The sequence below is a fragment of the Molossus molossus genome, unplaced genomic scaffold, assembly GCF_014108415.1.
Source record: "Molossus molossus isolate mMolMol1 unplaced genomic scaffold, mMolMol1.p scaffold_m16_p_16, whole genome shotgun sequence".
Classification (NCBI taxonomy): Eukaryota; Metazoa; Chordata; class Mammalia; order Chiroptera; family Molossidae; genus Molossus; species Molossus molossus.
Genome location: NW_023425351.1, coordinates 41,506,110 through 41,533,336, shown reverse-complemented (window position 1 = coordinate 41,533,336; position 27,227 = coordinate 41,506,110). Strand labels below are relative to the sequence as shown.

At 41.5% G+C, this 27,227-nt stretch overlaps 1 protein-coding gene across 3 annotated transcripts in view; it reads right to left on the bottom strand.

Moving 5' to 3' along the window:
* MATN2 (matrilin 2) overlaps positions 1–27,227 on the bottom strand; it is a 153,640-nt gene that overhangs the window by 43,887 nt on the left and 82,526 nt on the right. For all 3 annotated transcript variants that reach the window (XM_036264033.1, XM_036264034.1, XM_036264035.1), the window contains one exon: positions 14,992–15,114. In XM_036264033.1, the coding sequence (XP_036119926.1) occupies positions 14,992–15,114 (123 nt within the window). The remainder of the gene's footprint in view (positions 1–14,991; positions 15,115–27,227) is intronic.

The window sequence follows — 27,227 nt, the reverse complement described above, 5'->3', positions numbered from 1 at the left end:
ACCTACAGACTTTTGGTGTATGGGACAAAGCTCCAAACAACTGAACCACCCAGACAGGACCCTGTGTTTAATGAAAATGCAAATATTCACTTAATACTCTAATGCAAAGCATTCCTTTTTGAAAAACAAGGATGGAAATGTCTACCAAGTTATTAATGGAGTCTGAAAAATAATGGGTATGATGATATGTAAGTCAGTAAATAATAAATAACAACATGAAAAATATGTCTACCAATTGTCTTTATTCATCAATTAATGATTAAACATTAGACAAGAAACTCACAGTCTCCTTGAAACCAAAGACATGAATCCCTGTCCAGTGGACTGAAGTCCTCTATCTTTCCTGTGTAAATACCCTGAACATCTGTCTGAGAAAGTTTTCATGCCTGGTTCTGGAGTACAGTTTCAACTTAGATCTCATAAAGTCTTGCCACCACATGATCCAGCAATTCCACTTCTGGATATGTACCAAAAGAACTGAAAGCAGGAACTTGAACTTGTATATTCATGTTCATACAGCATTATTCACAATAGTCAAAAGGTGGAAGCAACCCAAGTGTCCATTGACAGATGAATGGATAAACAAAATGTGGTATACACAGCCTTTTTTTTTTTTCTTTATTGATGTTAGAGAGAGAAGGAGGGACAGGGAGAGAGAGATAGAAACATCAACAAGAGAGAATACTGATGGGCTGCCTCTGGTATTCCCCTTACTGGGGATCAGGCCCACAACCTGGGCTTGTGCCCTGACTGTGAATCAAACCAGTGACCTCTTGGTGCATGGGTCAATGCTCAACCACTGAGCCACATCGGCTGGGCTTAGTCAGCCTATTAAGGAAGGAAATTCTGACATACACTACAATATGGATGAACCTTGAAGATTTTATGCTAAGTGAAATAAGTCAGTCACAAAATGACACATTGTACAATTCCACTTATATGAGGTGCCAAGATTAGTCAAATTCATAGAGACAAAAAATAGAATGGTGGTTGCCAGGGGCCATGGGGAGGAGAAAGAAATGGAGCGTTATTATTTAATGGGCACAGAGTCTCAGTTTGGAGAGATAAAAACGTTCTGGAGAGATTCCAAAATGGCATCAGAGTGAATGGAAGCTACACAGACCATCTCCCAGGACCAAACTGGAATTACAACTAAAATAAAGACAAATTGCCAGGAAAAAGCAATAGAAAAGCAGCTGGAGAGGACCCATATAACCAGGGACAGGAAAAAAGGACACTGAATTGAGCCTGGTAGGATCTGCGGAGGCACAAGAGGGCTGGCTGGGAACCCACAGACAGCAGCTGTTTTAGCTGTGAGCTAACCTCCCTCAGGGTTAAAATCCCAAGCCAGCTCCTCAGTGCAGAAGGCCAAGATGGAGCACTAAATTAGTTACAGCCACTCACCTTGGGCTCTGGGAGAGGAAGGGTGGACTGGACTGAAACTGTGTGGAGACTTGAGAGGGCATCGGAGAGCTGGGAGGGCATTGAGAGTTTTGTGCTGAATCACTCCCTCACAGGACAGTAGATATCATACTCAAAGAGCCCCTGCCCAGCCCTGGCCGGTTTGGCTCAGCGGTTAGAGCATCGGCCTGCAGTCCTGAGAGACCCGGGTTCAGTTCCCGCTAAGGGCGTGTACCTTGGTTGCAGTTTGTCCCCGGCCCTGGTTGGTTGTGCGGGTGGCAGCCACTCGATGTGTTCCTTTCACATCGATGTTTCTCTCTCTCTCTCTGTTCCTCTCTCTCCCTCCCACTCTACCTGAACAAAAAATGGAAAAATGTCCTCGGGTGAGGATAAAAAAAAAAAAAAAAGAGCCCCTGCCCAGAGCCCCAATGAGAAACAACAGCCCCTCCCTCAGAAATTTAACACCACTCATCTGGGCTAGAGTAATGCAAATTAAGGTTCATTAAGAGCGAGCATCTGCCCCACCCTCTGGACATCCTCTTACCCTGAACACCTGAGGGAGTTTTTCATTCAGTTAAGGGCTACAACCCAAGGTTTATCAAGTAATTGAGACTAATAGCCTCCAGACAAAAAGCTAGAGGATAACTGAACCTTTCCTGGGCTTGCAAATCTACCCAGGGAAGTAACACTTGACAGTGATGTTTAACATGGGTCCTCCCACACTTATCCAAACCCAGTAGGAGCCACAAACAGCAGAACACCAACACCAACAGGGAAAATATGGCAGGCTCCCAAACCCACTGAGACAGCCAAAATGGTGAAACAAAAAAACAAATCCCAAGTGAAAGAACAAGAGAACTCTGAATACTGAAGACGAGATCAATAAAATGCAGTTAAGCAAGTTATGAGAGGTAGAATTCAGAGCGATGATAATGAGAAAGCTCAACGTCATGTGTAAAGAGATCAGCACCATGAGTAAAGACATAGAAATACTGAAAACCAACCAAGTGGAAATGAAGAATGACATAGAAGAAATAAAGAACACATTGGAAGAAATAACTAGCAGAGTAGAGGAAGTTGAGGATCGGGTCAGTGAATTAGAAGACAGGGTAAAAAAAATCACCCAATCAGAAAACCAAAAAGAAAAAACAATTATAAATACAGGAAAACAGCTTAAGAGAACTGTGGGACAAATGGAAATGTAACAACATTCGCATCATAGGAGTTCCAGAAGAAGAAGAAAATGAGCAAGGATTAGAGAATATATTTGAAGAAACAGTGACAGAAAACTTCCCTAACTTGGTGAAGGAAAAGGCATTCAAGTTTAAGAAGCACAGAGAGCCCAAGTAAGAAGAACCCAAACAGGCCCACACCAAGACACATAGTAATTAAAATGCCAAAAATTAAAGACGAAGAGAGAATCCTAAAGGTAGCAAGAGATAAGCAACAGGTTACCTACAAAGGAACCCCCAAAAGGTTCTCAGCTGACTTCTCAACAGAAACACTACAGGCCAGAAGGGAATGGCATGAAGTAATCAAGGTCATGAAAAACAAGGATCTGAATCCAATACTACTCTAACCAGCAAGGCTGTCATTCAAAACAGAAGGTCAAATAAGGAGCTTCCCAGACCAAAAAAAAAAAGGCTAAGGGAATACATTAGCACCAAAGCAGCACTGTGAGAAATGTTAAAAGGACTACTGTAATTAGTAGAAGAAATAGGAAGAAAAATAAAACCGCAATAAACAAAAATGGCAATAAATAAGTACATATCAATAATCACCTTAAACGTAAATGGATGGAACATTCCAATCAAAAGACACAGAGTAGCTGATTGAATAAGAAAGCACGGCTCATATATGTATTGTTTACAAGAGACCCACCTCACAACAAAAGACTCACATAGGTTGGAAGTGAAGGGATGGAAAAAAATCTTCCAAGCAAATGAAAAGAAAAAAAAAAGCTGGAGTAGCAATACTCATATATGATAAAATAGATTTCGAAATGAAGGCCATAACTAGAGACAAAGAAGGCCACTACATAATAGTGAAAGGATCTATCCAACAGGAAGATATAATCTTGATAAACATATATGCACTCAATATAGGAGCACCAAAATATATTAAAAACCTTCTGAAGAACTTCAAAGGAGAAATCAGCAGCAATACAATCATAGCAGGGACTTCAACACCCCGGTGACATCACTGGATAGATCCGCTAGACAAAAAATCAACAAGGAAATGGAGACTCTAAATTATGTACTAGATCAAATGGATTTAATAGATATCTACAGAGAATTACACCCCAAAACTGCAGAATTCACATTCTTCTCAAGTAAACATGGAACATTCTCAAAGATAGACCACATGTTAGGGCACAAACTAAGTCTCTGCAAGTTCAAGAAGATTGAAATCATATCAAGCATCTTCTCAGATCACAAAGGCATGAAACTAGAAATTAATTACAATAAAAGCATGCAAAGACATTTGAACACATGGAGGCTAAATAGCATGTTATTAAACAATGAATGGGTTACCAAGGAGATCAAGGAAGAAATTTAAAACTTCCTGGAAACTAATGAAAATGAACACACAACAACACAAAATCTATGAGATGCAACAAAAGCAGTCCTCAGGGTGAAGTTCATAGCACTACAGGCTACCTCAAGAAACAAGAAAAATTTCTAATAGACTATCTAACCTCACAACTTAAAGAACTAGAAAGCAAACAAAAAGAAAACCCCAAAGCAAGTAGAAGGAAAGAAATAGTAAAGATCGGAGCAGAAATAAACAACATTTCTAGGAACCATAGTCTCCCAAAACTGAACAGGGAAGAGATAGAAAACTTGAACAGACCAATAACAACTAAGGAAACTGAAGAGGTAATCAAGACTCTCCCAGCAAACGAAAACCCAGTCCTGGACAGTTTCACAGGGGAGTTTTACCGAATATTCAAAGAACTAACACTCATTCTCCTCAAAATATTCCAAAAAATTCAAGAAGAAGGAAAACTTCCAAACTCGTTTTATGAGGCCAGCATAATTCTAATTCCAAAACCATACAAAGACACTACAAAGAAAGAAAACTACAGGCCAATATCCCTGATGAACATAGATGCCAAAATCCTTAACAAAATATTAGTAAATCAGATCCAGCAAAACATTAAAAAAATTATCCACCATGACCAAGTGGGATTCATCCCAGGGATGCAAGGCTGGTACAATATTCGCAAATCAATAAATGTGATACACCACATAAACAAGATGAAAGATAAAAACCATGTGATCATAGCAATAGACGCTGAAAAAGCATTCGACAAAATCCAGCACCCATTTCTGATAAAAACGCTCAGCAATGGGATCATACCTCAACATAAAAAAGGCCATATATGAAAAACCTACAGCCAACATCATACTCAATGGGCAAAAACTAAAAGCATTTCCCTTAAGAACAGGAACTAGACAGGGATGCCCATTTTTGCCACTCTTATTTAACATAGTACTGCTTACATATTTTAAATGACACTATGTGTCCAGGAACATAAAGCTCTATTATGTACACTTTGGCTTAATCATAAATTAATCATGCTCAGTATATTACATCTACTGGTCTACCTTATTTTATTTTATTTTATTTTTTATTTTTTTTATCCTCACCCGAGGACATTTTTCCATTTTTTGTACAGATAGAGTGGGAGGGAGAGAGAGGGGGAGAGAGAGAGAGAGAGAGAGAGAGAGAGAGAAACATCGACGTGAAAGGGACACATTGAGTGGCTGCCACCCGCACGACCAACCAGAGCCGGGGACAAACTGCAACCGAAGTACATGCCCTTAGCGGGAACCGAACCTGGGTCTCTCCGGACCGCAGGCCGACGCTCTAACCGCTGAGCCAAACCGGCCAGGGCTGGTCTACCTTATTTTAAACAACAATGGGTGACATTAATTAGATTAGCTTTCAAGTATACTTTTGGGTAAAAAGAGAGACTGAAATTTAAGGAACTAAGTATCTTTTATTCTTTTTTCAGGTTTATAAGAAGTGGGGAAAAAAATTTTTTATTTTATTTATCTTTCATCATCACAGCAGCAGCCAGGCTGACTTGGCTGGAAACTGTTGTGATGCCCCATTAATCACTGACAGGATTCTGAGCTTCTGCCTCCATCCCATCCTTTAACTGGTCTCTATTTACCAGTTCTTGTTCTTGTTCCTGCCAGGATCTGGAGCACTATCCAGTGGCCCGGTTCTTGCAGCTGGACTTTGCCTATTGCTTACTCTCACAGCATTCCAACTACGCTAGTGTCCCTTTTGTCTGCATCACAGTGCCCTCCCGAGGTCTGGCTCCCTACCCTGCCCCCAAACATGGTTGAAGGGGGCCCTTCTTCATGGGGACACATCTCCCTGCCCAGACCTCCCCGAGTGCCCAGCCTTCTCTGCTCACCTGTTGGGACGGCCCACTGCTGGGTCTTGACTCTGGGCCCAAGACTGCTGAACTGCTAGGCTCCATGCCCCGTTGGTGAGAGCTCACAGTTGGAGCAGTCCCTCCCCTGACTCCTCTCCAGCCCCCTGCACTGCAGTATCTACTTCCAGGGTCTCCTGGGCTGCACCAGCTTGGGGCTTGTAATTCTCCATGTCCCAGGAGATTCTGGGATAGGAGACAGGCAGAGCCACAGTGTGGGAGTGATGGTGAGGCTCTGGGAACTGGGCTAGGGGAAGAAATCAGGTGACTCCCGCCAGAAAAGGAATTCTGTCCAGGCAGGAAGGGGACTGGATAGGATATGTGTTCTCCTCCCAGGGAGGCTGCAGCATCTCCACTTGTTCTAGTGCAGCTGGTCTCCTTCCCTGAACTCCTGTGGTGGATTTTGTCTGCATCACACTGTGATCCCTCAGTCACATAACACTTTGTGTGGTGACTGAGCTGTTCTGTGTGCTTGTGTCTCCAACCAGCTTCCGGGAGAAGCCTGGGGCCAAGTCTTGAATTTTTTATGCATTGTTAAACTTAGCTCAGGCTCATGGTATATGCTCAATAAATACCAATTTAAAGTCTTAGGAGCCAATATCTCCCTTAAAAGAATTTGCTCAGCACCAGGCAATTTGCTAAATCATTTATATGGATTAGCTCATTTAGTCTTCAAGACAACACTATAAAGACAAGGCAATATTATCATCCCCTATTACAGCTGAGGAAACTGAGGCATAAATTACTTGCCCAAGATCACCCAGTGAGAAAGCAGAGAAGCTGGAATTTGAACTGAGGCCGAGGCTGCCCCTTTGATGGAGAGAACTGACTCATCAGACCAGCAACCACAATTCCCAAGCCATTACCACAGTGCAGGCTGCTGGTTTGTAGTTCAGAATATTCAGAAGGGAAGGAAGACCAGGAACAAAGAGGTCCATTCATTCATTCCCTTATTCTCTCAATAAACAACTGTATGCCAGTTATGTGCTGGTTGTGGATATGAGCCTGACTGACTCATATCTTTGCACATCTTTCCTCCTACTCACTACCCCCAGCTCACCTTTTTTACCTGGTGATTGACAGCTCTGCCTTCAAGACTCAGCCAAGGTCTCAATCCCTCTAGGAAGAACCTGGCCTTCTTCATTGCTATTGGCACATGGTTAGGGCTCCAGAAAGGTATGTTTTGACTTAATGTGTTCCTTACAGTTCCAAACTCCACCCCTGCCTCCAGTTCTTGTGTTTGTAAGCTGTCGCTATAGGGACTGGCAAGCAAGTTTATGTTTTAAGAGTTTGGGGATATGCTTTATAAAACAAACTGTGCAGGTATGTGCTGCTTTACATAACAGATATAGTTTAGAAAGATTATGGGTACATGAACTTTTTATAAAATGAAATCCTATTTTATCACTGATAAAATTTTAGAGATGACTTATTTTAAATTGCTATTAAATTTCACTTTTAGCCCTTGCCAGTTTGGCTCAGCTATTAGAGCATTGGCCCACAGACCAGAGAGGCCCGGGTTTGGTTCCCACTAAGGGCACGTACCTCCGTTGCAGTTTGTCCCCGGACCCCGTGTGGGTGACAACCACTCTATGTGTCTCTCTCATATCGATGTTTCTCTCTCTCTCTCTCCCTCCCTCTCTCCCTCCTGCTCTATCTGAAGATAAATGCAAAAATGTCCTCAGGTGAGGATACCAAAAAAAAATTTTTTTACTTTAAAAAGATTCTGGGACCCAATACTTTAGGAATAAGCTTCTCTCAAGCAAACCTCTCCGTAGAAATTTTATAATTGATACACAATCCCTAAAATGTTGTGACATAACTTTACATTTAAAAGAACACTTTTGCATTTCTCCTAAGAACAGGAACAAGGCAAGGATATCTGCTTTCACCACTCTTATTCATGATAGTATTAGAAGTCCTAGCTACAGCAATCAGACAAGAAGAAAAAATAAAAGGCATCCATACTGGAAAGGAGAAAGTGAAATTGTCATTATTCACAGATGATATTATATTGTACATGGAAAACCCTAAAGAATCCACCAAAAAATTATTAGATCTAATAAATAAACTTGGCAATGTAGTAGGATACAACATTAACATTAACACTCTTGAAATTGATGGCATTTTTTATACACCAATAATAAACTCTCAGAAAGAGAAACTAAAAAAAACAACTCCATTTTCCAATGTAACAACAAAAAATTTAGATACTTAGTAATAAACTTAACCAAGGAGGTAAAAGACGTACACTTGGAAAACTAAAGGACATTGAAAAAAAAAGATAGATAAAGATATAAACAAGTGGAATTATGTACTGTGTTCATGGATTGGTAGCATTAACATCATTAAAATGTCCATACTACCGAAAGCAATCTATAGATTCAATGGCATATTAAATACCAATGGCATATTTCACGGATCTAGAACAAATACTCCAAAAATTTATATGGAACAAAAAAGACTTCAAATAACCACAGCAACAAGAGAAAAAAGAACAAAGTTTGAGGAATCAAAATACTTGATATCAAGTTATATTACAAAGCCCTATAATCAAAACAGCCTGGTATTGTCAGAAGGACAAGCATACAGACCAATGGAACAGAACAGAGAACCCAGAAACCAACCCTAGCCATTATGCTCAATTAATATTTGACAAAGGAGGCAAGAGCATACAATGGAGTAAAGACAGTCTCTTCAATAAATGGTGGGAAAATTGGAAAGGTACAAGCAAAAAAATGAAACTAGACCACCAACTTACACCATATACAAGAATAAACTCGACATTCCAAAATGGTGGAAGAGTGAATGGAAGCTACACAAACCATCTCCCAGGACCAAACTGGAATTACAACTAAAACACAGACAAATCAACAGGCAAAAGCAACAGCAAAGCAGCTTGCGAGGATCATATAACCAGGGACACTGACTCGATCCTGGTAGGATTGCAGAGGAGTGAGAGCGGGGCTGGGAGCCCACAAATAGCAGTGGCCTTAGCTGTGAGCAGTGCCCTCAGGTTAAACTTCCAAGCAGCTCTACAGCACAGAGCTGGGACAGATGCTAAAATAGTCACAGCCACTCACCTTGGGCTCTGCCAGAGGGAGGGCGGACTGGACTGGAACTGTGTGGGACACTCGGGATTTGGAGGCAGTTCAGAGCTTTTGCTGAGTTCCAGCCACACAGGACATTGCCATCTTGCTCCTTCCCAGGGCTCTGGGGAGAGGCAGCGGCCCCTCCCTCGGAGATTCAACCCCACCCAGGTGGGCCATTAAAATGCAAATTGAGACTCACTAACAACCACATCTGCCCCACCTTCAGGAAATCCCCTTATGCTGAGCACCTGAGGGATTTTTTCAATCAACTGACAACCCAAAACTCTTCAAGTAATCTGATAGCCTCCAGGCAAAAAGCTAGAGGATAACTGTACCATTCCTGGACTAGTAACTCTAACCAAAAAAGTAAGACTTGACAGTGGTGTTTAACGTGGGTCCTCCCTCACTCATCCAAACCCAGAAGAGGGAGCCACAAACAGCAGAACACCAACACCCACAGGGAAAACATGGCAGGCTCCAAAGCCCACTGTGATAGCCAAAATGGTGAAACACAGAAACAAAAGCCAAATGAAAGAACAAGAGATCTCTACCAAAGATGAGATAAATATGGAGCAGTTAGGCAAGTTAACAGAACTAGAATTCAGAGCCATGATCTTGAGGAAGCTCAACATCATGAATAAGGACATAGAGATGCTGAAAATTAACCAATTGGAAATTAAAAACCACCAAGAAGAAATTAAGAATGACATATCAGAAATAAAGAACACATTGGAAAGTCTAAACAGCAGAGTAGAGGAAGCGGAGGACTGGATCAGTGAATTAGAAGACAGGGTGGAAAAAATCAACCAATCAGAAAACCAAAAGGGAAAAACGAATAAAAAACAGGAAGACAGCTTAAGAGAACTGTGGGACAACTGGAAACGTAATAATATTCGCATCATAGGAGTCCCGGAAGAAGAAGAAAATGAGCAAGGGTTAGAGAATATATTCAAAAAAATAGTGACAGAAAACTGCCCTAATTTGGTGAAGGAAGAAGGCATTCAAGTTCAAGAAGCACAGACAGCACCAAGTACGAAGAACCCAAACAGGCCCACACCAAGACACATAGTAATTAAAATGCCAAAAATTAAAGACAAAGAGAGAATCCTAAAAGCAGCAAGAGATAAGCAACAGGTTACCTACAAAGGAACCCCCATAAAGCTCTCAGCTGACTTATCAACAGAAACACTATAGGCCAGAAGGGAATGGCATGAAGTAATCAAGGTCATGAAAAACAAGGATCTGAATCCAATATTACTCTAACCAGCAAGGCTGTCATTCAAAACAGAAGGTCAAATAAAGAGCTTCCCAGACAAAAAAAAAAGCCTAAGGATATATGTTAGCACCAAAGCAGCACTGCAAGAAATGTTAAAAGGACTGCTATAATTAAGAAAATAAAATAGAAAAACAAATATAACCAAACTAAACAAAAATGGCCATAAATAAGTACATATCAATAATCACCTTAAAAGTAAATGGACTGAATGCTCCAATCAAAAGACACAAAGTAGCTGATTGGATAAGAAAGCATGACTCATCTATATGTTGTTTACAAGAGACCCACCTCACAACAAAAGACTCACATAGGTTGGAAGTGAAGGGATGGAAAAAAATCTTCCAAGCAAACGGAAAGAAAAAAAAAGCTGGAGTAGCAATACTCATATATGATAAAATAGATTTCAAAATGAAAGCCATAACTAGAGACAAAGAAAACCACTACATAATAGTGAAAGGATCTATCCAACAGGAAGATATAACCTTGATAAACATATATGCACCCAATATAGGAGCACCAAAATATATTGAAAATCTTCTGGAGGACTTCAAAGGAGAAATCAGCAGCAATACAATCATAGCAGGGGACTTCAACACCCCGCTGACATCACTGGATAGATCCTCCAGACAAAAAATTAGCAAGGAAACAGACACTCTAAATGAAGCAAATAGATCAAATGGATTTAATAGATATCTACAGAGAATTACACCCCAAAACTGCAGAATTCACATTCTTCTCAAGTGCACATGGGACAGTCTCAAAAATAGACCACATGATAGGACACAAATTAAATCTCTATAAGTTCAAGAAGATTGAAATCATATCAAGCATCTTCTCAGATCACAATGGCATGAAACTAGAAATTAATTGCAAGAAAAATATGCAAAGACATTTGAACACATGGAGGCTAAATAGCATGTTATTGAACAATGACTGGGTTACCATGCAGATCAAGGAAGAAATTAAAAAATTCCTGGAAATCAATGAAAATGGACACACAACAACACAAAATCTATGGGATGCAGCGAAAGCAGTTCTGAGAGGGAAGTTCATAGCACTACAGGACTACCTCAAGAAACAAGAAAAATTTCTAATTGATTGTCTAACCTCACGACCTAAATAATTAGAAAGCAAACAAAAAGAAAACCGCAGAGAAAGTAGAAGGAAGGAAATAGTAAAGATCAGAGCAGAAATAAATAACATAGAGACCAAAAAAACAATTCAAAGGATCAATGAAACAAAGAGCTGGTTTTTCGAAAAGATAAACAAGATGGATGGACCCTTAGCTAGACTCACCAAGAAACAAAGAGAGAGAACCCAAATACACAAAATCAGAAATGAAAGAGAAGTAACAACCGACACTACAGAAATACAAAAGATCGTTAACAGCTACTATGAACAATTATATGGCAACAAATTCGACAATCTAAGTAAAATGAACAAATTTCTAGAAACACACAGTCTCTCTTCTCTGGACCGGGAAGAGATAGAAAACTTGAACAGACCAATAACAACTAAGGAAATTGAAGAGGTAATCAAGACTCTTCCAGCAAACAAAAGCCCAGGCCCAGATGGCTTCACGGGGGAGTTTTACCGAACATTCAAAAAACACCCATTCTCCTCAAATTATTGGACTATATCAAACTAAAAAGCTTCTGCACATCAAAAGAAACAACCATCAAAGTGGAAAGCAACCCACTGTATGGGAGAACATCATTGCCAATGATACATCAGATAAGGGGTTAATTTCCAAAATATATAGAGTACTCATACAACTCAACAAAAGGAAGACAAAGAAACCAATTAAAAAATGGGCAGAGGAGCTGAATAGACACCTCTCCAAACAGGACGTACAAATGGCTAAGAGACATATGAAGAAATGCTCAACATCACTAATCATCAGAGAGATGCAAATTAAAACAACAATAAGGTATCACCTCACACCTGTCAGAATGGCTGCCATCAACAAATCATCAAACAACAAGTGTTGGCGAGGGTGTGGAGAAAAGGGGACTCTAGCACACTGCTGGTGGGAATGCAGACTGGTGCAGCCACTATGGAAAACAATATGGTGTTACCTCAAAAAATTAAAAATTGAACTGCCATTTGACCCAGTGATCCCACTTCTAGGAATATACCCTAAGAAGCCTGAAACACCAATCCGAAAGAATATATGTACCCCCATGTTCATAGCAGCACTATTTACAATAGCTAAAATCTGGAAACAGCCAAGTGTCCACCAGTAGACGAATGGATAAAAAAGCAGTGGTACATAAACACAATGGAGTACTATGCAGCTGTAAGAAAGAAAGATCTCTTATCCTTTGAGACGACATGGAGGGACCTGGAAAGTATTATCCTAAGTGAAACAAGCCAAGCAGAGAAAGACAAATACCACATGATCTCACTTATTGATATAATGAACATAGTCTGAGGAATAGGGTAGACCCAGAAACATGGAAGTAGGGTACAGACTGACAATTCCCAGAAGAAGGGGGGAAGGGGAAAAGGGAAGAGATAAACCACAGAACTTATATGCATAACCAATGGACATGGACAACAAAGCTGGGGACGGGGAGGAGGGAAGGGAAGGAGGATGTCAATGGGGTAAAAAAGGAGAAACATCTGTAACAAAAATAAAATTTAAAAAAAAAAGAAAAAAATACCAATAATAATAATAAACAAGATTGTGTAGGGGAAAAAAAAAAAAGAATAAACTCAAAATGGATAAAAGACTTAAATGTAAGAAGTGAAATCATAAAAATCCTAGAAGAAAATATAAGCAGCAAAATATCAGACATCTCACATAGCAGAATTTTCACCGATAATACCTCCTAGGGCAAGAGAAACAAAGGGAAAAATAAACAAATGAGACTACATCAAACTAAAAAGCTCTGCACAGCAAAAGAACCAGCATCAAAATGAAAAGGGAACCTACTGTATGGGAGAATATATTTGCTAATGATACCTCTAATAAGGGGTTAATTCCCAAATATATAAAGTACTTATACAACTTAACAAAAGGTAGACAAACAATCCCATTAAAAATGGGCAGAGACCCTGGCTAGTGTTGCTCAGTGGTTAGAGTGCCAGTCCATGTACCAAAGGGTCATGGGTTCAATTCCAAGTCAAGACCACATACCTGGGTTGCAGGTTTCATACCCGGCCCTAGTCAGGGAACATGCGGGAAGCAACCAGTTGATGTGTCTCTCTCACATTGATGTTTCTCTCTCTCCCCCTCCCTCCCTTCCACTGTCTCTAAAAATCAATGGAAAATATATCTTTGGGTAAATATTAACCAAAAAAAAAATGGGCAGAGGACCTGAATAGACACTACTCCAAAGAGGACATACAAATGGCCAAAAGACATGAAAAAGTGCTCAAAGTCACTAATCATCAGAGAGATGCAAATTAAAATGACAATGAGGTATCACCTCACACCTGCCAGAATGGCTACCATCAATAAATCTACAAACAACAAGTGCTGGCGAGGATGTAGAGAAAAGAGAAAAAGGAACCCTAGTACACTGCTGGTGGGAATGCAGACGGGGACAGCCGCTGTGGAAAACAGCAGTGGAACTTCTGGAATATATTCTAAGAATGCAGAAATACCAATCAGAAAGAATATATGCACTCCTATATTCATAGCAGCGCTATTTACAATAGTTAAGTTCTGGAAACAATCCAAGTGTCCATCAGTAGATGAGTGGATAAAAAAGCTGTGGTACATTTACACAATGGAATACTATGCAGCTGTAAGAAAGAAAGATCCCTTACCCTTTGAGACAGCATGGAGGGACCTGGAGAGTATTATGCTAGGGGAAATAAGCCAGTCAGAGACAGACAAGTATCACATGATCTCATTTATCTGTGGAATCTAATGAACAAAATAAGCTGACGAATAAAATTGATCCAGAGACATGGAAGTAGGGAACTGACTGACAAACCTCAGAAGGAAGAGGTGGGGGGAGGGGGCAGGAACAGATAAACCAAAGAACTTATATGCACATACGCACTGCCCATGGACAGAGACAATAGAGTGGTGAAGGCCTGAGGTTGGGTGGGTACTGAGTGGGGTGGGTACTGGGTAGTGGGGGTCAAGGGGAAATAAAAACGGGGGAGATTTGTAATACACTCAACAATAAAATAAATAAATAAAAGAACGCTTTTGGAATTCTTCTGTGATCACCTTTAGTTTATAGATTTTTATGGTTAGATCTTGGAGGCTCAAATTAATTCTAATGTGTGTGTGTATAGTTCCAATCAAATAGAACTACAAAGCTAAAACAAAGAATGAGCGATTCTCTGCAAGCCACCCTCCCCCACCCCAGAACAACCACATTCAACCCCTTTGGCTCAGCAATTTTCCTGCACTCCTGTGGATTCAGAGTTGAAGCCCGCAAGCCACAAAGCTTCAATGAAAGTCTTTCCTAAGCCCCATTAACGCTGATGGGCACAGCCAGGCTGAGTCAGCACGAAGTGAGAGTCTGATTGTCAGCACGCTCAGCAGATGCTGGACGCACACTCCCACACGTGGTCTCTGATAAAAGACACCTTCATTAAATGCCTTGAAGGGTGGCACTGAGACAGAGTGGGCTACATACTGTCTCCAGACAAGTTAAGAGGCTTGCAAAGGAGGAATAGAGACAGAAGGTATTAGACACCTCAGCACATAACCCTATGCTTCTCTACGCTTGGAAGATGTCCATGGCCACAGTGCCCAGAGCAATACCATCCAAAAACATTTTTTTTGGTTGTTGTTTGTAACTTACTTGTGCATGTTTTTTTATCTGGGTTAAGGGAAAATCCTTTAGGGCACCGGCAGGAGTAGGAGCCATCCGCATTGACACACTCATGTTCACACCCGTGGTTCTCTGAAGCACAGTAGTCCACAGCTGTAAAGGGTAAAGTACGGAGTTTAAGTAGAAGCACAAACGGAGGTAAAGGGATGGTGGGATGGAAGCACATTTACAGTAAATACAAATAGGGATTCATATTGTTGCCAAACAAACAGTATGAATACATAAATATGAAACCACGGCCTCCCTCCCTCAAACATAAAAAACCAGGAGACTAGATCAGGCCATTTACATCAGAAGATACACTAAAGAACATATAAAACATTGTATTTAGCCCTGGCCGGTTTGGCTCAGCGGTTAGAGCCTCAGCCTGCGGTCCAGAAAGACCCGGGTTTGGTTTCCACTAAGGGCATATACCTCGGTTGCAGTTTGTCCCCGGCCCTGGTTGGTCGAGTGGGTGGCAGCCACTTGATGTGTCCCTTTCACGTTGATGTTTCTCTCTCTCTCTCTTCCTCTCTCTCCCTCCCACTCTATCTGAACAAAAAAATGGAAAAATGTCCTCGGGTGAGGATAAAAAAAACAAACAAACAACAACATTGTATTTAAAAGGTAAATGCAAACCAAAACTATCACACTTACATCTATTAAGCTGCAAAAATAAAAGCAAGATAAAATCAATGGTGGTGCCCTGGCTGGCGAGGCTTGGTTGGTTGAGCATCACTTGTTCTTGCATCATGTTTCTCTCTCCCTCTCCCTTCCTCTCTCTCTCAAATCAATACAAACATATTTTTTTTAAAAAAAAATCAATGGTGGCAAGACAGCATGAAAACAAGAGTCAGAGTTATTAATGGTAGGCAGCATTATAAATTGTTAAAAACATTTGGAAAGGCATTTGACAGTGTTCCCTCTGGAAATATGACCCAAAAAATGGAAAAAGGGGGAAATTAACTAGGTGGAATAAGCTATTTTTAGCAGCATTATTTACATTGACAACAACATTCTGGAAAATAAGGTGAAATTTAATGAGGGCATATGGGTTAATAATTCATAAGGAAATACACTGGCCTATTTCTCATTAATTCTTCAACTATTTACTGAGCACCGACTCCGGGCCTGGCCCTATTTTAGGTGCTAAGGATAGAGCAAATAACAAATCCGACAAAAAGTTCAGTGCTCACAGAGTTCACATTTGGATGGTGGTGGTGGAGAAAAAAAATTTTAAAAATAAAAAAAATAAGTAAATAGCATTGTGTCTTAGAAGGTGGAGAGAGTTTGGGAGAAAAATAAAATGGCGACAAGGAACAGAGTCCGTGGGGATGTGGGCACGAGGGCGTGATGTCATGAAAGTGTCAGGAAATGCCTCGGAGAAGGTGGCAGTTGGGCAGCTGATGAGGCACGAGCCGTGAGGATACCTGGCAGAGGGATCCTGAGCAAAGGAAGAGCAAGTCGAGGCCGGGAGGGGGAACCTGCCTTGTCCTGTTTGGCACAGAGACCAGGGTGCCTCCAGCAAAGAAAGACAGGAAGGAAGAGGAGAATGAGTGCCCGTCAGGAGGGACCTTGGACCAAAGCAAGGGCTTTGGCTTTAACTCTGAGTGAGTAGGATGTCACTGGGGAGTTCCGAGCAAAGGAATCGACACAGGTCATAGAGGGCACATGTGACCGTAGAGAGCCAGTCAGGAGAATTCAATAATGCCAGTGAGGAATGGTGGAGGCTTTAGACCAGGGGGCAGTGGTGTTCTAGGTGTTGCGGTTGAATTGTGTTCCCCTGCACAGATACGTTGAAGTCCTAACCCCCAGTACCTGTGAATGTGATCTGATTTGGAAACAGGGTCTTTGCAGACATAATCAAGTTAAGATGAGGTCATTAGGCTGGGCTCTGTTTCCATATGTCTGGTGGCCTTGTAAGAAGAGGGAGATACCAGGTGGGGGCAGAGATGGAGAGATGCAGCTAAAAGCCGAGGAATGCCAACAATCCACAGCTCCCACCCTAAGCAGGGAAGGATCCTCCCCTCTGAGTTTCAGAGGGTTGTGGCCCTGCGGGTGCCTTGATTTCAGACTTCGCCCCCGAACGGTGAGGCAGTGATTTCTGTTGTGCTAAGCCACCCAGTCTGTGGACTTTGCTGTGGCCATCCTAGAAAACGAACGTACTGGGTCACGTTGAAGGTGGGTTAGAGGTGCGGTGGGATGAAGATAGGAGCTGCGGCTGACTCAGGGATCTGGGTGTGAGCAGCTGAGCGGCTGTTCACTGAGAGGGGCAGGCGCCTCTGCGGGCTCTGGGGGAAAGGGCAGGCGTCCCCTTACGTTATAATTCTAATACAATGGTAAACAGGAGACAAGTAAAATTTGGTGAAAAAAGTGAATATTAGAATTGTATATTTAGCCCTGGCCGGTTTGGCTCAGCTGTTAGAGCGTCGGCCTGCGGTCCTGAGAGACCCGGGTTCGGTTCCCGCTAAGGGCGCGTACCTCGGTTGCAGTTTGTCCCCGGCCCTGGTTGGTCGTGCGGGTGGCAGCCACTCGATGTGTCCCTTTCACATCGATGTTTCTCTCTCTCTCTCTGTTCCTCTCTCTCCCTCCCACTCTACCTGAACAAAAAATGGAAAAATGTCCTCAGGTGAGGATAAAAAAAAAAAAAAAAAAAGAATTGTATATTTACAGTGATTCTATCCAGAATAAAAAATACTTGTGTGGGCCTGGCTGGGTGACTCGGCTGGTTGGAGCATCATTCCATACACCAAAAGGCTGTGGGTTGGATTCCCAGTCAGGGCACACGCCTGGGTTGTGGCAATTGACTGATGTTTCTCTCTCTCTCTCCCTTCTATAACATTTTAGACTATTTTAATATAAAAAAACTTATAAATAATAAGAAAATGAAAGATACACATGTACAATTTTTTAAAAAGAAAAAACACACACGGAGCAGATAGTCACACACTTAACATGTAACGGAAAGAGAAAAGCTGAAGCTGTTTCAAGGGTCATAACCTGTGCTGTCGTTATGCTTTTGCTCTAGGCTTCATTGAGTTTCCGTTTCAAGTACCACTTTTGTAGCTTCACCTCCCCAAATAGTTCCAACGGCACCTAGCATTTGTGGGTCTAATACACAGGGCATTACGGTGGGAACAGGGCATTCACAGTTTCAGGGTCTGAATGTCATGGGGCATGAACCAGTCACTGGAGTTGACTCATAACATAAATATTGAGCTAGCACCAAATCTTTCTACAAGTTAATATTTCATCTTTCAAGAACCAGTGGGTCATTACACAACTAATTGGGGACACCGAGGACACTGAGATCAAGCATACCAAGCCCTGGCAAATGGCCCGGTCATGTCAGCATGGTGGGCTGCAGCAGCAGGCCCTCCCCCCTCCAGCCTCCTCATGCTGCGCCTGACCCTCCGTCTTGAAAATCTCCCAGCCCCTGAGGTGGGTGTCTGCTGTGTCAGCCAGTCCAACCTCTGGCCACCCACTTCTTAGCATCCCCTCAAAAGAGAAGGGTTGATAATCTGACTTTCAAGTTTAGGACATTGATGGCACCACAATGATGAGTGGACGGGTCATTGTACATAAAAGTCAAAAACTCGAACTCAACTTCTCTTGAACTTCCTCTTGCACTTCCTCTTCCCCCAGAGATACAATTGAGTATGCTGGCCCCATGTCAGGATGAGAAGAGGTTGGAGGCTTTGGTTAGGCCTAAAATCTAAGCCACATACTCCAAACTAGGCTTTTCCCAGAATGCTCTGGAAAACAGTTTCCAGTGTTGGATTAGGCATTAATAAAGTTGTACAGAAAAAGCACTTTTGATTGACCTTCACTTAACCAACTCCCGGTCAATCCATGCTTTTTATTATCTCTTAAAATGAGACCCAGCCCTGGCCAGTTGGGCGCAGCAGTTAGAGCGTCAGCCTGCGGTCCAGAGAGACCCGGGTTCAGTTCCCACTAAGGGTGTATACCTCGGTTGCTGTTTGTCCCCTGATCTGGTTGGTCATGCGGTGGCAACCTTTTATGTAGATGTTTCTCTCTCTCTCTCTCTCCCTTCCACTCTATCTGAACAAAAAATGGAAAAATGTCCTCGGGTGAGGATAAAAAAATAAAAATAAATAAAATAAAATGAGACCCAGATGCCCAAAGCATGTTAAAATGTCAAGGCTGTTGGAACACCTGCACACTTCTCCCAATGAATGACTGTATGCTTATAAAGCAGCCTTGGTGGAACACCTGTGCTCTAGAACACCTGCACACTTCTCCCATTGGCTGATTGTTATAAAGCAGCCTTAGTGGAACACCTGTGCTCTAGAACACCTGCACACTTCTCCCATTGGCTGGTTGTATGCTTATAATGCATTGGTTCTTAAAGTGTGGTCTGTGAGCCAGCTGCATCAACCATCATTTGAGAACTTGTAAAACAAATATACAAAAGTAATACAAATTCTCAGGCCCCACTCCAGACCTACTGAGTCAGAAACTCTGGGAATGGAGCCCAGGAATATGTGTTTTCACAAGCCCACCAGGTGATTCTGATGCATGCTAAAATTTGAGAACCACCATTATAGAGTCAACGCTGTTTTTGTTTCTAAATCTACATATGCCATTTGTACATGCTACTGTAATTCAGTACTATGAAAACCAATAAAATATAAGCATTAAATATAATTTTTTTTAAATAAAAACTAAATTGAAAGCTTTGTATAGACTTAAGGCAATGTGATAATTAAAATAGCTATAGAAACAGGCACAAGTGAAAAAAGGGCAAAAGATTAAGGAAAATTTCATAAAAATTTACAAGTATTCTGCCCTTAGATTGCTTTACATTAGTCTTCAAATTCTTGCTGCAATTTAAAGAAACCAAAATGAAAAACAGCAGACTCATAGACACACAAGAAAACCGACTGACAGCTGTTGGAGGGGAGGGGTGTTTGGGGCCGGGTGAAAAAGGTGACGGGATTAAGCAAAAAACCAAACAAGCTCATAGACACAGACAACATTATAAAAATAAATAAATTAATTAAGTAAATAAAGCAAACTGAAAATCATAGATAACACATTATGGGTATGGTTTATGCAATAAAAATATTTTTTAATCATTTTTTTTCCAAATGAACTTAAAATCGGGCATTTTTGAAAGTGTAATTAAAACTAATTTTTTAAAACTTTTATTGCATTTGTTGGGATGACATTGGTTAATAAAATTATATAGGTTTCAGGTGTACAATTCTATATTACATCATCTGTATATTGTATTGTGTGTTCACCACCCAAAGTTAAGTCTCCTTCCATCACCATTTATGCTCCCCCCAATACTCTCTTCTACCTCCTGCACCCCCCTTTCCCTCTGATAATCACCATACTGTTTGTGTCTATGAGTTGGGTTTTGTTTGTTTTTGTTTTTACTTAGTCTCTTCACATTTTTTCACCCGGTCCCCAACCCCTCACCTCTCTAACAAATATCTGTCAGTCTGTTTTCTATCTATGAGTCTGTTTCTATTCTGTTTGTTACCTTATTTTTTTCATTAGATTCCACATATAAGTGAAATCATATGGTATTTGTCTTTCTCTGGCTGGCTTATTTCACTTAGCATAATATTCTCCAGGTCCTTTCATACTGTAGCAAAAGGTAAAATTTCCTTCTTTTTAAAAGCCAAGTAGATTCCCTCGTGTAAATGTACCACAGCTTTTTTATCCACTCAACTACTGATGGGCACTTGGGCTGCTTCCAAATCTTGGCTATTGCAAATAGTGAACATAAGGGTGCATATATTCTTTCAAATCAATGTTTTGGGTTTCTTCAGATATATTCCCAGAAATAGAATTGCTAGGTCAAAAATAATTTTTATTAAGAGTACATTTATATTTTTAAATGAAAATAAAGTGGTTAAGTTAGGTTTATATGTTGTTGTTTTGTTTATCCTCACCCGAGGACATTTTTCCATTTTTTGTTCAGATAGAGTGGGAGAGAGAAAGAAGAGAGAGAAACATCGATGTGAAAGGGACACATCGAGTGGCTGCCACCCACATAACTCAACCAGGGCCGCGGACAAACTGCAACGGAGGTACGTGCCCTTAGTGGAAACCGAACCCGGGTCTCTCTGTACCGCAGGCCTACGCTCTAACCGCTGAGCCAAACTGGCCAGGGCTATATGTTTTTTTGATTCTGCTCTTTGAATGACATTCTCCATCAATCAGCCAACCACAGGCCCAGTCTCATGGGATACGAAGGCTTCTCTGGGACTCTGGCTCTGGTGCTGGTTTTGTTTTTTGTGTGCACAGCTCGCTGGGAACCTAAGGGGGGAGAAGAGAAATTGGCAAGACAGGATTCAGGCATTCCTGGGTCCTGAGACCCTGGCCTGGAAAACCCCAAGGTGGCAAATCCCACCTGACCTGAAGGCCTCTCACTGGGGACAGCAGATAAGACCATCTGTACTGCGTTAAACGTGGAGTAGCCAACTTTCAGGCATGTGAACCTAAAAGCTTTTTAAGGCCATGAGAGTTCCAGTCCGTTCAACTCTGACATCCTTGGATGCATGTTTGGGTTCTTTGCATAACTTCCTTGGTTGCAAAATTGTAATTGTGAAAAGAGAGGCCCAGTTTAGGGGGCAGATGAATGAAGGTGATTTATGTGTATAACCCAGAGATGCCTCTGTTATTCCAAGTCCTCATCAACATGAACAATATCCTTCCTTGGTCATTTGTCTGAAATTTCTACACTCTCCTTTACAAATAGAACGAGTACAGTGGTCCCCCTTATCCACAGGGAATACATTCCAAGACTCCCAGTGGATGCTTGAAACCGCAGATAGGACCGAAGCCCGAACATACCATGTTTTCCCCTATACATACACACCTACGATAAAATTTAATTTATAAATTAGGCACAGTAAGAGATTAACAACAATAAAAAATAATGAAATAAAATAATTATAATAATTTACTATAATAAGTGTTATGTGAATGTGGTCTCCCAAAATAACGTATTGCACTGTACTCCTGAGATGTGGTCATATGATACAATACCTACACATGAGGCGAAGCGAGGGGAAGGACGTAGGCACTGCAACACAGCGTTAGGATACCACTGACTTGACAAGACGGCTACTAGGTGACGAGCGGGTGGGGTGCATCATCAGCACGGATATGCTCCCCAAAGGGATGATTCACGTCCCAGGCAGAAAAGAACGTGACGCCTCAAGGTTTTATCACGCTACTCAGAATGGGATGCAATTTAAAACTTATGAATTGTTTATTTCTGAAATTTCCAGTTAGTATTTTCAGACCATGGGTCACTGACACCGTGGAAAGTGAAACCACGGACACGGAGTAACTACTGTAATTCCCTGACTCTAGCTCTTCAACCCTCCAGATCACAAACTGCTAAGATCTCGGGGTCAAAGCCGGTCTCAACATGGTCAGGCTCTGCCTAATACGTGAAAAATCACCCAGCTGTCTTCAAGGATAATACTTCAGTTCAAGGTAATTGCCTGAGATTGACCGTTGCTGACTAACAATCTGGTCACGTTCCCACGTTTTCTCAGCAGGGATCAGTCTGCAAGGGGGTGGCGTCAGCAGAAGCAGTGTATTTTAGAGAGGAACATTTGAGTTTTAAAGTTTGTTCACAGAGTGAGAAAAACCAAACTTGTCATTTAGAGAAACGATAGAACCAATTTATTTGCTAAGTATGTATTAGACACACATATAGAGTAAGATTCACAAAAACCTCTCCTCCTCAAGGCATAACTGGATTTCTTTAAGCAGAATTTTAAAACTCAGAGAAAGTTTCTCATTGACTTTGATAACAATAGGTATTAAGGGCTGAACTGTATCTCCCCATCCCCAAATTCATATGTTGAAGTCCTAATCACTAGTCGGTCAGAATGTGACTGTATTTATTAAGTTAATATGAGGCCACTAGTGTAGGTCCTAATCCAATCTGACTGCAGTCTTTATACGATGAGAAAATTTGGGCACACAAAGAGACATCAGGCCTTGGCCAGTGTGGCTCAGTTGGTTGAGCATTGTCACCTGTACCGAAAGGTCACCAGTTTGATTCCCAGTCAGAGTACACATCCAGTTGGGGTGCACATGGGAGTCAAACAATTGATATTTCTCTCTTGCATCAATGTTTCTCTCTCTCTCCCTCTTCCTTCCTCCCTCTCTCTAAAATCAATAACAATAAAAAAAACACATTTTTTTAAAAAGAGAGACATCAGAGATGCTTGTACACAGAGGAAAGACCATGTGAAGAGGTAGCAAGAGGGTGGCCACCTGCAAGTCAAGGAGAGAGACCCTCAGTAGAAACCAAACCTGCTGACACCTTGATCTCAGACTTGTAGTCTCCAGGCGGGCCAGTGTGGCTCAGTGGTTGAGCATCGACCCATGCAACAAGAGGTCGCCGGTTTGATTCCCAGTCAGGGCACATGCCCACGTTGTGGGCAAACCCCCAGTGGGGGGCATGCAGGAGGCAGCCAGTCAATGTTCTCTCTCATCGATGTTTCTATCTTTCTCTCCCACTTTCCTCCTTTCTCTATAAAAAAATAAAGAAAGAGCCCTGGCCAGTTTGGCTCAGTGGTTAAAGTGTCGACCTGCGGTCCAGAGAGACCCGGGTTCAGTTCCCGCTAAGGGCACGAACTTCAGTTGCAGTTTGTCCCCAGCCCTGGTTGGTCGTGTGGGTGGCAGCCACTTGATGTGTCCCTTCACATCGATGTTTCTCTCTCTCTCTCCCTTCCTCTCTCTCCCTCCCACTCTATCTGTATCTGTACAAAAAATGGAAAAATATCCTCGGATGAGGATGAAAAAATTAAAAAAATTTTAAAAAAGAAAGAAAAAAAGTTAAAAAAAAACAACTTCTAGTCGCCAGAACTGTAAGCAAATAAATTTCTGTTGTTTAAGTCATTCAGTCTGTGGTATGTTGTATGACAGCCCTAGCAAACTAATACAGAAAGGCATCTAATACTTAACATCTTGGGGGTGAGGGAGATCATGCTCCAAATGGGAGAAGTTAGCTGATGAATTAAAAATCTGACCTTTCAATATAAAAATCTATCTTCCCATCCCTTGTCCCCAACTTAAATATCAACCACCTCCTACTCATTGAGGGTACCTGATATAGAAGAATATAGGAGAAAAGCTTTGAAGATAGTAGCAATGCTATGTTAAATTTCCATGCCATTTATCATTCTGCATATAGACCTCAATATGATTTTTAAATGTACCAGATATCTGACATATTATTAAGTGCAAGCATTGTAAGACAAAAAGTCATAAAGGATACAGAAATTCAGATTCAACTAATGTTTATCAGTTGTCCATGTATCAAACATTGTAATGATAGTAATAATATTAACAAACACACAGCACTGTTGTGGGTGCTTGACATGTATTAACTCATTTAATCCTCACAGCAACCCTTTGAGGTAGCTATTATTGTTATTCTCAATTTAAAGTTGAAGTCACTGAAACATGGAGAGGTTAAGAGACTTATAAAATATGAATAACAATAGTACCTATCTCAGGGCTATTGTAATTATTATATAAAATATTCAAACAGATCCTAGGATTTAGTAATATTCAAAATGTAGTTTTTATTTATTATCTAACTGCCTCCCTAATCAGATAAGTTTGAATTTGGGGGTACACAGCTACCTTGATGCTATTCATTTGTTCCACAACCATGTATTGGGCAATTACCATGTGTCAGGCATGTGCTAAACCTGGGATGCTTATGACAAGCAAATACTATTTGTAAGACACCTTAGAAGAAAGGCAGGAAGGAGAAATCAAGCTCTTAGCAGTTATCACCTAGGAAGTGAAATTGGGGAGGAATAACTTTCAGGTTTTGACTTCATACATGTCTGTACTCTGACTTTTTTGTAGTAATAAAATCCCATCAAAGGAAAAAAAAAATTTTTTAATGCTTGAGATTGTAATCAATCACAACCCAGTCAATGATTGGGAAAAAAAAGGATGGTAAATCCACTTTTTTTTTTTTTTTATCCTCACCCGAGGACATTTTTCCACTTTTTGTTCAGGTAGAGTGGGAGGGAGAGAGAGGAACGGAGAGAGAGAGAGAGAGAGAAATATCGACGTGAAGGGACACATCGAGTGGCTGCCACCCGCACAACCGACCAGGGCCGGGGACAAACTGCAACCGAGGTACATGCCCTCAGCGGGAACCGAACCCGGGTCTCTCCGGACCGCAGGCCGACACTCTAACCGCTGAGCCAAACCGGCCAGGGCGTAAATCCACTTTTTGAAAGATGAAAAGTGCAGTGGCCTCTGTCTTCAAGGGTTTACTATCTACTTGGGCAGATAAGATATAAAACAGGACCAAAGTTACCCTGAAAGATAAGGCTGTCAGTAAACACCAGGTGAGCAGGTACTGCAGAAACTTCACCCTCAAAGGTATAAATAAATGGTCTTTGAAAATGTACAGTTTGACAGTAACAGATGATTCCTGGACCTACTAGGGTGATCACTTCATAAGGTACATACATGTGGAATCACTATGCTGTACACTTGAAACTAACATAATATCGGATGTCAACTATAATTAAAAATAAATTTGAAAGCATTTTTACATGTACACTTTGAGATGGAAATTAACATAGCTATAGTGGCAGCTGATGGATGACAAATACAGGAACTCAACTAAAGCAAAAGGAGGGCCTGAGTCAATAATCCACACTTGATCATCTGAATGCGGAAATAAATTCAGTACTTGCCACAGGAAAATGAGAAGTTATGGGGATGAGACATTGGCACTCAAATTTAACCTTCTACTAACTCAAAAGTATGGAAATTCTATAAGTCTTGAGTTTGGCTAAGAACTGAATTTCCATGCAGGTCACAGTCATAATTATGGGATGGATCAAAGTGCCAGAACCACGACCATGGAAGTGTTGGACCTGAAAACCCACTGCGTCCATCCACCCGCAGCTAAACAGGGGGAATCTCTACCGACCTCCTTCCAATGAACTGTTGAGATTTGCTGTCCCCGCCTTCTTCATCACCCATTTCCTGCTCCCGACATCTGCCCCTCTGGATCGCAGTGGTCTCCTGGTCATCTTTATGCCCCTGATGCCCAGCAGAGTGTCTGGCAGAGAGTTCTGAAATGTTTGCTGAGATGAATCCATTACTCAACTTGATGGCTTTCTAAGTTTTGTTCCCTCTGGCCTCGCTGGAGCATGACATTAATACAGACCTGGCCCGGAAATACTTTTTTCCCCTCCCTTTATTGATCTTAGAGAGAGAGGAAGGGAGAGGGAGAGAGAGATAGAAACTCCCCTCCCCACCTTAGACTGTTCCTTCATGGATACTTTTCCTGCCCCCACTTTTCCCTCCTGCTTCCTACACGTGGCTACAACCCAAGGCTCAGACCTTCACTGTTTCCTCACTCCACACTTCAGATATGCAGGAAATTATGATAATAATTTGTATAGTAGTAGTGGTAGTAGTAACAACAACAACAACAACAACAACAATAAACTGCCTGGTGTGTGTTAGAAACTTTACTCATTATCTTATCTAATTCCACAAAACCTCCTTACTCCATATTATGGATGAGAAAACTGTAGAAGTTAAATGATTTATGCAAAGACCCATGACTAGCAATAGCAGAACTGGATGTAAGCCCAGGTCTTACTGTATTGAAGGCCCAGATGCCTTCAAAACAAACAAAAATGCATAAACATTAAAATGAAGAACAGATGGAAAAGAAAATTTAGAAAGAAATGGACTGTGCTGCTTCTTGACTGCATTTCGGTTCTAACCTTGTCCCGTCGTGTGAGTGCTGTGTCCTGCTCCCTCTTGACATGTCCCGTTGGTGACCCACCTCAACTTCAGATTCACTGTGTCTAAAACTACTCATTGTCTTTTCTAAGACTCCGTCCCCACCACTCCTCCATCACTGTTGCCATCACTCTAAGAGTCATGGAAGCTCAAACTCAGCAGTCACTAGTGACTTTCCTTCCCACCTTCACTTATAGCACCTTTCCCCACCTGTTCCTCCTCCCCTCTGCATTCCTCCAGTCACTACTCAGACTCTGGCTCTTGTCCCCTCTCCTCTGATGATGATACCATAGTCTCTCACTGGCCTTTCCATCCCTCGCCATCTTCTTCCTAGAACCCATCCTGTGGTTGACTACAAGGTTAAGTGTCCCAAGAGGAGGCTTTGCATTTGTCCCTCCCGAATATAAGTCCTTCAATAGCTCTCCTCTCAA